The sequence below is a fragment of the Tupaia chinensis genome, unplaced genomic scaffold, assembly GCF_000334495.1.
Source record: "Tupaia chinensis unplaced genomic scaffold, TupChi_1.0 Scaffold000217_1, whole genome shotgun sequence".
NCBI lineage: Eukaryota > Metazoa > Chordata > Mammalia > Scandentia > Tupaiidae > Tupaia > Tupaia belangeri.
Genome location: NW_006159692.1, coordinates 6,817,118 through 6,831,679, shown reverse-complemented (window position 1 = coordinate 6,831,679; position 14,562 = coordinate 6,817,118). Strand labels below are relative to the sequence as shown.

Sequence of the window (14,562 nt, the reverse complement as noted above, 5' to 3'; positions counted from 1 at the left end):
CTGCTGAGACAGCGGTCTGGGACCTGTGGGCAGCTTTGGGGCTTCTGATGTGCCCGAGTACACGTTAACCAGCATCTCAGGTGGCGTGGTGCCAGATAAAATCCACATTAACATGCCTGAGAGAAAGCACGCTTCCCTCATCACACAGCTGGATGTGTGGGGACTTTGAGTAAACGCCAGCCCCCCACTCTAACCATACGTGTGGCGCTGTGAAGACAACAGGACTTTGCAGGGGCCGGCTGAGTACTGCCCTGAGGGCGGCCAGAGCTGTGCTTGGGCTCCCACCTGGTGCCAGTCTGAGGGTTTAGTGGGCACCTGAAGGCAGCCTGGACCTCACTGCCCCCATGGCAGAGCTCGTGTGCACACTAGCACCTCGCGCTCCGGCCGCACGGCCCAACTGCTGACCCGAGGTCCACATGGCTGGAACCTGCAGGGTCGCAGGCAGTGCAGCTACCTGCCTCTGCTCAGACGGGCGTGTTTACGTGGGCAGATGCATGTGACCTCTGAGACCCAGACTTGCAGCACAACTGCTTGCAGGGTGGGACAGACCTGTGGGGACTGCCTGGGACTGGGCCAGTTGTTACAGGTGTCCTCTTCATCAGGACCTGAGGATGCTTAGCTGTGAAAACCGAGGGGGCAGAATGGAGTGTGTGGGTGGGGGGTGAGTGCCAGATCAAAACTGAAGGGCATTTATGTCTCTTAACCCTGGACCATAGGCAGGGGCGGTGGAGCCTCCCAAGGAGAGGAAGGTCTTGGTCTGCTTCTCCAGGACCACCCAGCCCTGAGCTGTAGCCACTCAAGAACAGCAATGAGGACACCTCCAGCAGGAGGGCCTCACAGGTCTCGCCTGCCCCAGGGCTCCCACTGCCCTGCGGCAGCTTCCGTGGGCAAGCCATGCAGATGGCTGGGCAGGTACCTTTCAGCATCTTCACAGCCACGGTGGTGTACCCTGCTCTGCCTTTCAGACGGAAGGCTGTGGCCTTGACCACTTTCCCAAACTCGCCTTCTCCCAGAGTTTTTCCAAGAACCAAGTTCTTCCGAGGGAATTCCCACTTCGGATCCTCCTACATGAAGGTTAGAGAAGGGGCGGGAGAGGAAGTGGGAGGGTCACAGGAGAGGAAGAAGGCACGACCCATGAAGGACACCCCTGCCCCACCACCATGGATGAGCACAGAGTGCAGGGAGTTGGCTGCCACTGACCAGAGTGGGCACGGCCATCTCCACCGAGAGCAGACCCACTGCCAGGCCTGGTCTCCCTGGGAAGACAAGAGTCATGCAGGCAGCCTGGACACAGTGCAGCTCCCACTGGCCCGGGGCCACTGAACACACCCGAGCAGATCCAGGTCCACATTCTCACCTCTCACGTGAGGGACTTGGGACTTGCTTGTTACCCACAGAGCTCACGTGGGCATGTGGTCTCCTTCTTAGGAGTCAGGCCCAAGCTGCTCAGCAGTGCCTCCACTCTGGACACCAGGCCTATGGGGCACTGACCAGCTGCAGCCTAGGCCCTGGTCTGTCCTGATCACTCAGGGACCCCAGAGTATCGGATGGGCACCAGCAGCACAGCCTGCCCTCAGGTCAGGCCCCAGTTCCCGTGGAAACGTTCCAGGAAACTCCCTTGCATGGCTGCCCTGTGGAGTGGTGTCACCATGGGACACCTCCAGCCCACGGTGTGGGACTGTCCCTCCTGCCAGCTCACCACCCAGCCTGCCCTCCCGCTCAAGTCCCAGACATACACTTGGCCGACCCACGACTGCTCTGGACCTCTCCAGATCCCCATTCCAGCCCCACATACTTGGACTCTGACTGGGGAAGCCAAAGCCTGCCGGGATCCTTCCCTCCTGTGCTGGCATTGGGCGTCCATTGCCCCAGGCGTCCCTGCAGCTGGAGTGGGCACAGCCTTGGGACCCCCCTCATGATAGCCCTACTGGGCTCCCTAACCACAGAAATGGCACCAGCAGGGACCTGCCTCCCCTTATAGTCACGAGGATGCCCAGCGAGCTCCTGGGCTGTCCCGGCCCTTCTCCCACACCCCAAGAACCCACTGTCCTCCTCCCTTCCTGAAGGCAGCTCAGTGAAGGCAGAGATTGTCCTGGTGCTGGCCACCTGTGGGCTGTGACCAAGTGTAGCCTGAGTGTCCCTCCCCATCAGCCGGCCCTGTGGGGGCTCACCGGGATCTTGAAGGCATCCACAGAGACCTGGTTCTCCATGGAGTCCAGCGAGGGCCGGCGGGCGCCAGACGAGGAGTAGCTGACTGGGAAGGCCTGGGCGGGCCGGCAGAAGGTCATCTCGGCCGAGGGCATGGGCGGCTTGTGGGCGTTCTTGTGGTAGCGGTGGATGCAGAAGGTGGACAGCAGCACGGAGACGATGAAGGAGAACAGGACAGCCGCGGCGATCACGGTCCGGCACAGCTCGTCACACAGCGGGCCTGCGGCAGGGGCGTGTCAGGCACAGACAGCGCGTGCTCCGGCAGCCCCACACCTCAGGGGCCGGCTCAGGCCCTGACCATGGCAGCCAGCTGGGAAGGAGCTGCCAGGACGGGCTCCGGCAGCCACAGGTACTGCCCTGCGTGCCCGCCCCTCCTAGACTGCTATCACCTTCTTTCAGCTGGAGACAGGGGCAGCACAGAGAGGTTGGGCAACCTGCCAAGGTCACACAGCACAGTGTGTGACAGCTGGCAGGGCAGGTCAAGATGCTCCTCCGTTCCAAATGTTTTTGCTATTTCCTTTGTGAAAAGGCGGAATGAGGGCTAGCTCATAGTTAAGGGAAAAGGATCCCACATGGCCACCCAAGGTTCAAGTTGCAGTCCCACTAGCCTGAAAAAACATACTGGGTACATGTGCATGTGGCCCAAATCCCTATAGGATGCAGAAAAGGAGGATGGACTGTGGCATGACCACGTCCATTGGGGGTGCCCCCCTGGCCCTGTGCCTGTACCTCTCTGGTAAGCATAAATACCATGTAACAATAAAAACAAAAACAAACAAACAAACAAGGTGGAAAGGGGTGGTGGTGGAGGTTAAAAAAGAAAGTTGCCTGGGGCCCAAAGTCACATGGCCACTCAGACACCAGGCGGGTATCTCGGGCTCGGGCAGGAAAGCCCCACTCCCCCCAGCATGGTTACTGTGACCCGCGGCACCTGCCGCCCCACGGCTGTTGCCTGAACCCTCTCCTGAGCCGGATCCCAGCAAGGGCTCTGCACAGGACAGCCTGACCATACAGCGAGTTCTTTGGAGAAAGAATCCCTTTTCTGGCCCACCCTTCATCACAGACACTTTAGAGGGACCCCGCCCACTCCTGGCTGCCCTGATTGGATCCACAGTTGGAAGACCAGACCAGACCTCCTAGAATTTACGCATCTCCTTGCGCCTCCTTCTTGCTGGGAACAGGAGGGTGCAGGAGGTGCGGGGGCCTGAGCGCCTAGCTTCTCACCCTGGCTGTCCTCGGGCTCGCAGAAGCACTTCCGCTCCTCGGGGAAGCAGCTGCAGATGCCGTAGCCAGCTTTAATGCCCCGGCGGTCCCCTGGCTCGTGCCCCCCAACGATGTCGCCCCCTAAGGACAGACAAAGCCCCCTCAGACCTCTCGGGGTCCCCAAGGTTGAGGGTAGAGCCCCCTCCCCACCGGATGTCAGCAAGCTCAGGCCAGGGAGGCCCTAGGAGCTCAGACACCCAGCTCCCGGGCCAGGGGCCTCAGCCACGGCCCTTCTGCTGTAGTTGCCTCCATGACCAGGGAGAGAATTGGGGGGGCCCAGGGCCCTTTCCGAGGTCCCAGAAAACACATGCGGTTCCTTTCCAGAAGCAGAGAAAGGGTGGGTGATACAAAGGTGTGGCCCTGAGCTCTGTGATAGGCCAGGGCGGTGCTGGAGGGCGGGTCAGGCCCCCAGACTCCCAGCTTCAGGACGCAGAGCCCTTCATTCAAGAGCAACGTGGGGAGGAAGCTCAGCTTGACACAAGACCTACACACGCACATGCACACACGTGACCACAGTGGTGGAGGTACAGGCGGGAGGCCACCCGCCCCCTGGCAAAATGCCACCGCCGCGGGCCGAGGGCTGCTTACGGAGGCAGTCCTGGGGGCAGATGTGGGCGCTGCGGCTCTCCACAGCGTCGCAGTGACCGTCGGGACAGGTCTTGGTGCTTGGGGAGCAGGTGGAGAAGTTCCTGGTGATTCCTACATGGGACACACAGCAGGTATCACCACCTGGGGTCCCTGTCCTGGGGCCCCCCGGCTGGCCTGCCTCTCTATGAAGGGGTGAATTTTTTTTGCTTTTTTTTTTTTAAGAGATTTTTATTATAGGGCACATGCACTCACCAGAGAGACAGAGAGACAAAAAGTGAGAAATCACTCCCAGGAGGTATGGCCACACCACAGTCCCTTATCCTCCATTCTCCTCTTGGGATTTTGAGTGCACATGCATGGGAACCCGGCATGAGTTTTAAGTCACCAGGTCCAGGACTCAGACCACAGTCGACTACCTGGGAGTCCATTACACCATCAGCCATTACACCAACTACTGGTCCTATTATCAGTTTCCTCTTTGCTTAACTGGATAGTAGTTTTCTTATACTCCAAGAACCCATTCTGCTCAAACTATTTCTAATGATTCAAAAGAAAGGAACCCTCACAAATTCATTTTATGAAGCCTCTATCACCCTGATCCCCCCAAACAAACAAGGACATAGCAAAAAAGGGAAACTACAGACCAATATCTCTGATGAATATGGACGCAAAAATTCTCAACAAGATAATAGCAAATTATATCCAACAATACTTACAAAAGATTATACACTATAATCAGGAGGCCTTTATTCCAGATGCAAGGGTGGTTTACAAAACCATAAATGTAATACACCATATTAACAGAAAGATAAAAACCATATGGACCTATCAAAGCATTTGATACACACGCCACAATCCCTTCTCCTCCATTCTCCTCTCAGGATCTTGGGCACACACGCACACGCACCCGGCGTGAGTCTAAGCAGCCGGGTCCAACCGCAGTTGACTACGTGGGAGTCCAGCGACATAGCCATTATGCTAACTGCTGGTCCCTGGAGGGGTGAATTAAGGCCTGAGCAGGGAGACCCACACACAGAGATCCCTGGGCGGGGGTCCTGGTGGCACAGGCGTCCTGGGCAGCATGGTTGAGGGGTTGGGCAGTCCAGGAGCTGCGACAGCCTTCTGTCAAGGCCGGATGACACTGGGATCCTCTCAAGGGTAAACTGTGGTGACACTGTCATGACACCAGGCACACTCAGGGCTGAGCAACACAACGGGCAGCCCCTGCGGGGGTATGCCCTCTGCCCTCTGTCCCTGCATGTCCCAACTTTGGCCCAGAACCTCCCGAGCCAAGCGAGGCCTGGGCACCTCTGGTCCCAGGGTGTACAATGGCTCTCATGCCCCTACTCAGTCCTCCTGCCTGCTCTCCCAGTACCATGAGCCCCACAAGGGACAGGGTGCTGGGGAGCAGACTCAGAGTAGGGAGGGGGATGGCGGGCTCGGCAGGGCCTGCAGGACCCAGCGTTCGCCATGCCTGGCTCTGCACCAGCCTACCTTTGCCGTCTCCCTGCTTCCACTCGCACCTGCCCGTCGGAGAGCCCAGGCCGCCGCACTCCTCACACTCGGGCCGCCTCTTGTTGATGGCACAGGACAGGGTGCAGCCTGCCTTCTCAGCCACGTCTGGGGACAGCAGACAAGCAGGGTCACAGGGGCCGGCCTGGGCCCAGGAGGCAACTCAGCACCAGGGCAGCAAAGCTGGTAGCCCAGGGAACAGCGGGCGGAGCACAAGGGGACAGGACCCTATGCCCACAAAGTGGAGCAGATCCTGGGCTAGATGGAGGAGGAAGGTGTGAGAGCGGCCAGACTCAGCCGGCGCCACTGGGCGGAGCGAAGCCGAGTGGAAGTGAGCCTCAGGTGAGGGAGGAGTGTCCATCCTGTGACGCACGGACCCACTGCAAGTCTGTCTCCCAGGAGACCCTGTAAGTGCCGTGCGGGACAGCCGTACTACAGAGACAGACAGCTTGCTGTCGCCTTGGAATTCACCTTTGGGCAGGGTCCTGCGTTCTACCTGGTAGCCCTGAAGCAAGCACACGTACGGGATGTGTTGACGGTGGTGACAGAGTGGTGATCATGACTACGTGGCCAGTCAGCCCAGGCTAGGCTGGCTCCACTCCCCCACCCCTGCCTCCCGAGCTGGGCAGTGTGGTGTGTAGTTCTCATTTATGGGAAGGAGACTTGGGTTCAGGGAAGCTGCTGCTGGGGAGGGGAGTAGGACTAGGTCCCGTCCCCCCGTGGAGCCCAGCACTCACACGTCCCCTCCACTGTGACAAGCACTGGGGCCTGGGCCTGCTCATGGGCCTGCGTGACACCGGCCACCACCGTGTACTGAAACTCAGCACACTCGGGCCGCTGTAGCGTCTCTGTGTTGTTCACGAACAGGGTCCCCGAGGTGTCCTCGAGGGAGGTAGCCACCTCCAGGGCACTGCAGTTGGTGCTGGAGGGCTGCAGCCTGTATTGGACGTCGACGCCGCTGAGCTCCCGGCAGTTCTCCACACAGACCTTCCCAACCTAGGGGACACGGGGAAGACCTTCGCTCAGGCCCAGAGCAGAGCCAGCCCCTCCGACACAGTGGCTGATGCCACAGAAACACCTGCCCCTGGCCTTCTCGCCCTCCCGTGCAGAGACTCACTTCCCGGTCCTCATGCCACCATAACACCCACTCGAGGTCCCTGTGTTCCACTGTCAGCCACACAAACTGGGGAGGGGCTGAGAAGCTGGGATGAATCCGAGGCTGAACTGGAACTCAGGCCTCTGTCGTCTCCTGGGTCCGACAGAATGCAAGTGGCCCTCCTCCATACATGCCTACTCCTGCCTAGGCCCTCCGGAGCCACCCCAGGCCCTGCTGCCCAGCACTCCTCATCCCTCACCCCTGCCCCACAGTCATGGGGCTTGGATATGACCAAGGGTGGGGTCCTGTGTGCTGGGCCCAGGAGGCTGCTGGGAGTAGACAGGGACAAGGAAACAACTGTGGGAACTCATGAAACCACAGGGACAGCAGCAGACAGCCCTAAACACGACATCCACAAAAGGACGTATCCACACGTCACTCCACTAGGAGAAAGTGGAGCTAGAATTTCAAGTCAACAGTGCTCAAGAAAACATCTGAGAAAGAACTGCACCGACAGACTACACTCCAGGGGGGGGTAAGGGGAGAAGGGACTACTCTGCCATGTTCACCTTCTGTAACAAGCACCTCTTCCTTTAAGTTTTCCACTTCTAATCACTACTTTCCAACGGCAAATGTAAATTGAAGCTCTCTAGCAGATGCACTTACAGAAAGTAAAACAATGCAAGCGTTCCCCACCTTCGCCCCCAGAGGGCGCCACTGCTCACCACTGTCTGGTGCTCTTGCAAATTCCCACGGAGGAAATTTGCTTTTGTGCAAATGGACTCACACGAGGCCATCGTTTCTGCAAGCTACCCTCCCTCTCAACAATCCCCCAGGAATATCTTTCAAATCGGCATTTGTGGGTTTACCTGGCTCTGTTCTTATATATGTACGAAAAAATTTTGAAGATACTGCAAAGAGAGAGGGCAAAGGACAGAGGAGAGGACCAAGGAACCCTCAGCCCTGCCCATTGTCCGCAGGCCTCCTCTCAGCCCCCTGTTGCCCTCCTGCCACTTCTCTGGCCCCAGGCTCATGGCTCCCCCAGGCTACTCTGCCCTGGTTGGGCCAGAGGATGGGCATCATCTCTACCCAATTCAGCCTGCCGTCTGCTAAATGGACCACCCCATCCTGGGAGGCCACTGGCCCTTCATGGTCGTCCCCAGGCAGGCAGTGGCCATGAGCTCACCTGGGCAAAAAGGCGGGCCCTCCTGCTCACGGAGAAGGAGTAGGCACGGGGAAGGCGCAGGCTGACAGGCAGCAGGGACACGTTGAAGTGCAGGAGGAGCACGCCCTCGCCCGGGCCCTGGAAGTCCGAGTCGTTGACCAGCACGGTCAGCTGCAGAGCGCAGCTCTCGGAGATGGAGAGGTTTCTGTTGAGAACCAGCTCTGCGGGAGAGCATGGACATGCAGGGGAGCTGCTCCAGGCCCCTCCCTCCCGCCATGCCACGCCGCGTCCCAGACACATACGCTCATGTGCAGTGCCCAGGTATCATGCCTGGGGTTAGAACCAGTTTAGATGCTGGCCAGAGGCACAGGGGTAGAGCCCTGTGCAAACGGGGGGCTGGATCCCAGATGGCTGGGATCTGGGATCATGGTTCAAACCCTTGCCCCAGAGCTTGTAAAACATGCCTGGTTCATGTACATACATGCCTAAAACCTTAACAGGGTGGAGAAGTGGAGAAAGGAGATTGTGGAGACCCTGCTTCTCTAGGGTGAGCTCTTTCTCTCTGGCAAGCAAATGTGCCCTCCAGCAATAAAAAAAAAATGTCTGTTGTGTGGAGCTAGAGGCTCAGAGAACTGCTCTTAGCTGAGACATAGCCTGTGTGTGTGTGTGTGTGTGTGTGTGTGTGGTGTGGGGGTATGTGCGCATCGTTCGTGGGGTGTGTTATGTATTTGTGTACAGGGTGCACGTGTGTGTAGTGGTGGGTGTGTATGCTGTGTTTGCATGATATATACATGGGTGTGTGTGGTATGTTTATGTGGTGGGTATATGGTATGTATGTATGTGTATGGGGTGTGTGGCATAGGGGCTGTGTGTGTATGTATGTATGACGTGTACGTAGTGTGTGCATAGGGTGTGCATGTGTGGTGTATGAGTAGGGCGTGTGATTGTATCCAGGGTATGTGGTGTTTGCACAGGAGGTGGGTGTGGTGTGCTGCGCTGCATATGGGGTTTGTATAGTGATGTGTGGTGCATGCACAACGTATGGTGTAGAGGGATGTGTGGTATGCACAGAGGACACGTGACGCATGTACGGCGTACAGGTGTCGTGTGGTGTATGTATAGGGATGTGTGCATGTGTTAGTGTGTGTGCAGTGTGAGCACACGGGAGGTAACAGCCTGCCACCCTGAGTCCCAGGAGGACCATGCCCCAGCCCTGTAAGCCGGCCCCTGGAGAACCACAGACACTCCCTCCTCTGCAGCTGCAGCTGCCTCTACAGACCCCGCAGGCTCCGGCCCCCCGCCGCATGCCATGCTGCAGCTGCAGCTTAGGTGAGGCATGATGGGATGGTTTTGGCACACGCGGTGTTCCCATGTAGGGCAGGGAGCCCCTCCCTTTTGCAGCAGCGCCTTCGTAGCTTTGGGAACGGGAGGGCTGAGGGACCGACAGGACCAGGCCAGATAGGATAAAGGTTCCATGATCCTAGGTCCCCAAAAACAGATTTCAGGAGACCAGGCAGGGAAGGAGGCAGGGCAGCTGAGGAAGGTCCCTGCCAGGCCAGTGAGTTTGGGCACCTGGAGTGTAGTCCTGGGGGCCAGGCAGCAGTCCCCTGACAGGGGGTGCTGTTGCACACACCCAGTCAGTAAAGAGCTGCCGGGGGCAGGCCCTGGTCCCCAGGCACTAGAGCCGCTTGGACATAGCAAGCCAGGGCCAGTGACCCAAGTCCTCAGGTGACGATGCGCATGTACAGTCGGCAGTGGGCCCCGGGTGGTCAGCCTGGGGATGTGGTGAGGTCCTGCCAGGATGAGCTGGATGGGTCAGAGAGAGCAACCAGGTGTCCAGAGGTGAAGACTCAGACCCTGGAGGAGCCAGCATAGGGTGGAGGGGAGGCTGCAGAGGGTCACGTAGTGGGCATGTGTGTGGGTGCTGCCCCTGGGCTCTGGGGGCCCAGCCAGGCCACGCTGCCAGCCCTCTTACTGTAGTCATGCACAGTTGCCCGCACGAAGCTGCCGTTGGTCTGGACCGAGGTCTCGTTGGGCAAGTGCTCCACACGGAAGGTCTGCTGTGTCCAGGTGTCCCCGGGGAGCAGCGTGCTTGTGTACCGCCTCCTGAGCTCCCCTGACGCTGGCACCACGTCAGCATCGAAGACCCGCAGTGTGGCGACCTCAGTGCCCTGAGAGATGCAGAGGGTGCAAGTCAGAGCTGGTGATGGGGTTCCTGGAAGGGTGTGTGCCTGGGCATAGCCCTCGTGTGGGCAAGGTGTGTGTCATCAGAGCTGGCTCGGGACAGACTGATGGGTTCAAGGTCCCATGGGGCTGCTTGCTAGCCTGGTTCAGTCACCTTCCTTGGGCTCCTGGGCCTCGCATGTGCAACAGGTGTGACAGGCCCCCACGAACTTCTCAGGAAGAATGAACAAAGACACGCAGGCTCTGTGCTAACAGGTCTCACCAGCCACCTGCTTGTGCTTCTCCCGTCCCAGGGTGGAAGCTGCACCCTCCTGCTCCCACCTAGCTGAGTCCCACAGGGCGAAGATCAGTTCAAGGTTGCACGGTGCCAAATGGCAGAACCGGGATCCAAGCTGGGCTAGACACCAGACCACTCTTAAGCGTCTGCACACTGGGCTGGAGAGGTCATGAGCGGAGCTACAGGGCGTCCTTGCTCACCAAGTCCTGTTACTGTGCCAAGCGGCCCAGCCACACGACCTTTCCCCACAGGATGTGTCCCCCTCCTCCACAGTGAAACCTGTACAGGGGTGCCAGAGAGGCACAAGGCACTGCCAGGCACAGGGGTCCCACCCCTCCCCACCCTGCGTGGCACCCGCGAGCCGAACCGACTGCAGGACAACCTGAAGTCCAGCAGGTGGCGGCCACGCTCCACCTGCGAGGGTCAGAGAGGGGTGGGTCGGGTGCGCGGGCCTTGCCCGGACTCAGTCGACAGCCTCCCAGTCTCTTCCAGCCCTGGGCTCCAAGGCAGCACGCAGCAAGCGTCTCCCCTGTGCAGAGGCACGGCTGTGCCCCAGAGTGCCCGGTGGGCCTCTCCACCTGGGCAGAAACTGCCCTGGCACCCAGGGCTTCCAAATCAGGGCCCAGCAGGCAGAACCGGCTCCTTCGTCAACACACAGACAATAGACAAATGAGTGGACGAATGTCAGCCACAGGGTTGGACGGCCAGAGTAACAGCTAAACAGACCAAGGCCAAACTGCGGACCGAGGCCGGACAGATGGTACCCGGATGACAGAGAGCGCACAAGCACCTCCTTCCGCTTGAACTGCACTACGGCGCTGGCGGTGTCCACGCCCCCGGGGAAGGTGGGCGGCGAGTCGTCCTCGTCATACACGGTTACCAGGAACGACACCATCACCTCCTCCAAGCGCACGCGGGTGTGCACCGTGCACGCGGCCACCAGCTCGTACTTCTCCCGCTGCTCGCGGTCCAGGGCCCGGCGGGTGCTCACCTCCAGGCTGTCAGGGGCGCAGCGGAAGGGCAGACTCTCCCCTGCGCCAAGCAGATCAAGGTCAGGACGGACTGCTTTCCTCAGGGGCCTACTGGGGGTGGAGGCACAGGAGAGCCCTGGGCAGAGCAGGGCACGCAGGCCAGGTGGCCCCTAGCGTGGCCTTCATTCCACAGGGGTAAACCCACGCAGGGCAGATTTTCAGGGACTGCATGTGCCCACATTCTTCACTGGTGACATGGGGAAGGGCAGGATTGAGTCCCTGGGTCACCCAGGGCGGCCCTAGGACACCCTTCCACCCACCAGCCTTGACCTGGGGAGGCAGCTCCAGCTCAGAGGAAGCTGCAGGTCGGAAAAGCCTGCTCTGGCTCTCTGAAGAATGTCAGGGTTCTTTTAAATTATGGAGATGACACGTGCTCCTTTTAGAGAGCAGGAGAAATCAAGCCACAATGCTACCGCTTGAAAGCCAGCATGGCAGCCATCCGATGTATGGTTTGAGGTTGACAAACACATATTTCTGAGTGTCTGGTTTACACTCTACTCTAGACCTCCTGGCGGTGTGGCCGAGACTGGTCGTCCTGCCTCTCTGCCCCAGTGTCCTCCCCAGAAGACAGGATGATGACGCTAAAGAGTCTGGCTCACGTCCGGCGCTGTTGGACCCATTCTACAGACAGAGATTCAGCACTGTCCTGGTCCCAACCTGTCCTGGGATCTGTCCTCTGGAAGTAACCAGAAAAGGGGCAATGCCCAAGGCTCCCGGAGCCAACCAGGGAGGCTAAGGCAGCCCCGCTGGCCTGCCTGTCAGAACCAGGCGTCACGCATCCTATTAAGTCCATGTGGGAGATGCTTATCACACCATTTCCCTCTCGTTTGTGGTTAAAAAAAATCTGCCAAACAAAATCTGTAGCAAAAAAGAGCAGCACGCAAAACCACGCGCTCTGCCCGCCATCTGGCTCAGACCTCTCCCCTGCCCCAGGAAGGTAAGGGGAGCTGAGGGAGTGTGAGGGCGGCTTTGGCTCTGCTAGCCTGGTCTCCTCAAGCAGTCTCACCCTGAGTGTCATCACCGGGGGTGACACTTAGTGGCTGTGCAGCCTCTGTGGCCTGTGAGTCCCCATTCTTCTGCTTTAAAATGGCTGGGGGCACATCTGTGTGGACGCTGAGCTGCTACTCCTAGATCCCTGGGGCTCCAACCCCGGTCCTGGCCTTCATGCTGGCTGCACCCCCTCTGGGCCATCTCCTGGGAAGGGCAGCTATACCTGCTGATGCTCAGATGGACCTGGACCCATCCTTGGTCCTGCCTTTCCGCAGCACCCCACCCCCGCCCACGAGGAAACCCTGCTGGCTCTTGTCAAAGCACGCCCAGAAAGTGCTTGCTTCCTGGGCCCTGCCCCTTCCACCTGCAGCCCAGGCCCTGCTTCTCACTCGGAGGTTCTTCTACGGTCTTCTGACCGTCTTCCACTTCCACCGTAAACCTCCCACTGCCTTTCAAAGGTAAGCCAGCTCCTCTCAACTCCACCCCTACTCTCAGGTCTTTCATGACTCTCCATGTCCCTCAGGACAGTCTTGAAAGTCACTCCCAAACCTACTCCCTCTCCAAGGACTGTTCTACCACCTCAACCTTAGTCGCTCACGGAACTCCAGCCACATGGGGGTCCCACCCTGGCGTCCCCTAAGAGGAGAGACCGGCACCCTGGGGCCTCCTGGCCTTGCCCAGTGTTCCCTGCTCTGACAATTTGAAGTGGACACCACCATAGCACCTTCGCTCAGCTTTCCTGTTAGGCCGAATTAGCATAATCACCGCCATGTTAGGCAATGCTGGGGCAAGTTAGCTTAATCACTACCCTGACGGAGCCCACTTTGTTAGGGCCTCAAGGACGGAAACTAGGAGCCTGGGAACTCTCAGATAAGTGGAAAACGGGAGGGCCCAGCACCTCCGAGGCAAGGTCATCCAAACCCTTAGTTGAGAGCCCTTACCTAGACCTGAGCAGGGGGTGAAAGCTGGACCCTCGTTTCTCATCCCCCCCCCCTTCCTTTGTGTGTTACAGTCTAGAAAACATCCTGAACTGTAAAAGATCGCTTTATGTTAGGTACGGGGTCCTGGTGAAGGCCCGCTGCGACGGGCTGAAACTTGGACCCCAGCTAGCTGGAAAAATAAAAGCTTCTTTTGCAGCTGCATTGTCCTTGTCTTTTCTGTGTCTCCATCAGTTAGACCGATCTCTGGACCCTTACACCTCGCACCCAGCGCCTTCCAGAAACCACCTGACTTCCTTGGCATGTGAGTGGTTTCTGCCCCACCCTGCCTGGGAATGGAAACCCCGGGGCAGGGTTCTAGCCCATCTGTTCCCTGCTGCATCTGTAGCTTCTAGAATGGTACCTGGCCCGTGGTAGGCACACCAGAGACAGTTCTGGAACGCGCAATGGAAGGATGGCTAAGCGGTGAAGAGCAAACCGTCTCGCGGCAAGGGCTGCAGTGCCAGCCTGGCACAGCCAGCACTCACCTCCCAGGAGCCTGTAGGTCACGCTGATGTTGGGGCAGAGGAACTGCGTGGGCAGCAGGCGGAACTGGTGGAAGGTGCCAGGGGGCTTGTTCTCCCGAATGCGGAAGGAGAGGCTCGCCTCGGGGAAGCAGAGCTCCTGGGGCCTGAGGGAGCTGCAAGCTGGGAAGGAGGTGTTGATGAAGGAGAAGGACACGCAGGCACAGCCTGGCCAATGGCACTTTCCCTCCCGTAGGGACACGGGCGACAGGAAGACGTGGAGGTAGACGGTGAGCAGGGGGAAGCCACCATCTGCAGAGAGAGAACAAGTCAGGCCCCCTGGGGTGGCAGCTGCACTTGCCAGGGGGAGGGGGAAACCCAGCCTCGCCACACTGACAGGGCTCCAGGGGGGCTCTCCCCCTGCCCAGCGTCCCACATGCCCACTCTAGGCATTCAGATCTCAGTCACACGCCCCCTCCGCAGGGAGGTGCTCTGAACCAGGGCCTGACATTCCCCCAACCCCGACAGGTGAGCGGCTTCTCCAGGGTTGGCGCTGACACGCTGACAGCATGCGAGGCCAGCAGCACCCCTGCCCACCACAGCTTCCCCCGGTCGGCCTTGTCCGGCAGCGCCTCTGTAGAGACACCCCAGCTCAACTTCCCCAGCTCTCAAGTGTGTGTGTGGGGGGGTGTCTTCCAGCAAGTTCCACCACTGAAGTGCTACAGCACCCTGGGCCTGGATCTCAGAGGGGCAGGGCTCTTCCTGGCCCTGTCTCAGCCCTGGGCTAGCGGAGCCCCTCACACCCGC

At 59.2% G+C, this 14,562-nt stretch overlaps 1 protein-coding gene across 3 annotated transcripts in view; it reads right to left on the bottom strand.

Moving 5' to 3' along the window:
* Nucleotides 1-14,562, bottom strand: part of RET (ret proto-oncogene) — a 27,995-nt gene that overhangs the window by 12,107 nt on the left and 1,326 nt on the right. The window contains exons 2-11 of one of the 3 annotated variants that reach the window (XM_006147710.3): nucleotides 13,780-14,067; nucleotides 11,084-11,325; nucleotides 9,808-10,003; nucleotides 7,854-8,053; nucleotides 6,309-6,567; nucleotides 5,554-5,679; nucleotides 4,060-4,170; nucleotides 3,433-3,552; nucleotides 2,172-2,428; nucleotides 917-1,064 (exon numbers count right to left, since the gene is read on the bottom strand). In XM_006147710.3, coding sequence (XP_006147772.1) covers nucleotides 917-1,064; nucleotides 2,172-2,428; nucleotides 3,433-3,552; nucleotides 4,060-4,170; nucleotides 5,554-5,679; nucleotides 6,309-6,567; nucleotides 7,854-8,053; nucleotides 9,808-10,003; nucleotides 11,084-11,325; nucleotides 13,780-14,067 — 1,947 coding nt within the window. The remainder of the gene's footprint in view (nucleotides 1-916; nucleotides 1,065-2,171; nucleotides 2,429-3,432; nucleotides 3,553-4,059; nucleotides 4,171-5,553; nucleotides 5,680-6,308; nucleotides 6,568-7,853; nucleotides 8,054-9,807; nucleotides 10,004-11,083; nucleotides 11,326-13,779; nucleotides 14,068-14,562) is intronic. The other 2 variants (XM_027771503.1, XM_027771504.1) reach the window with 2 other exon arrangements.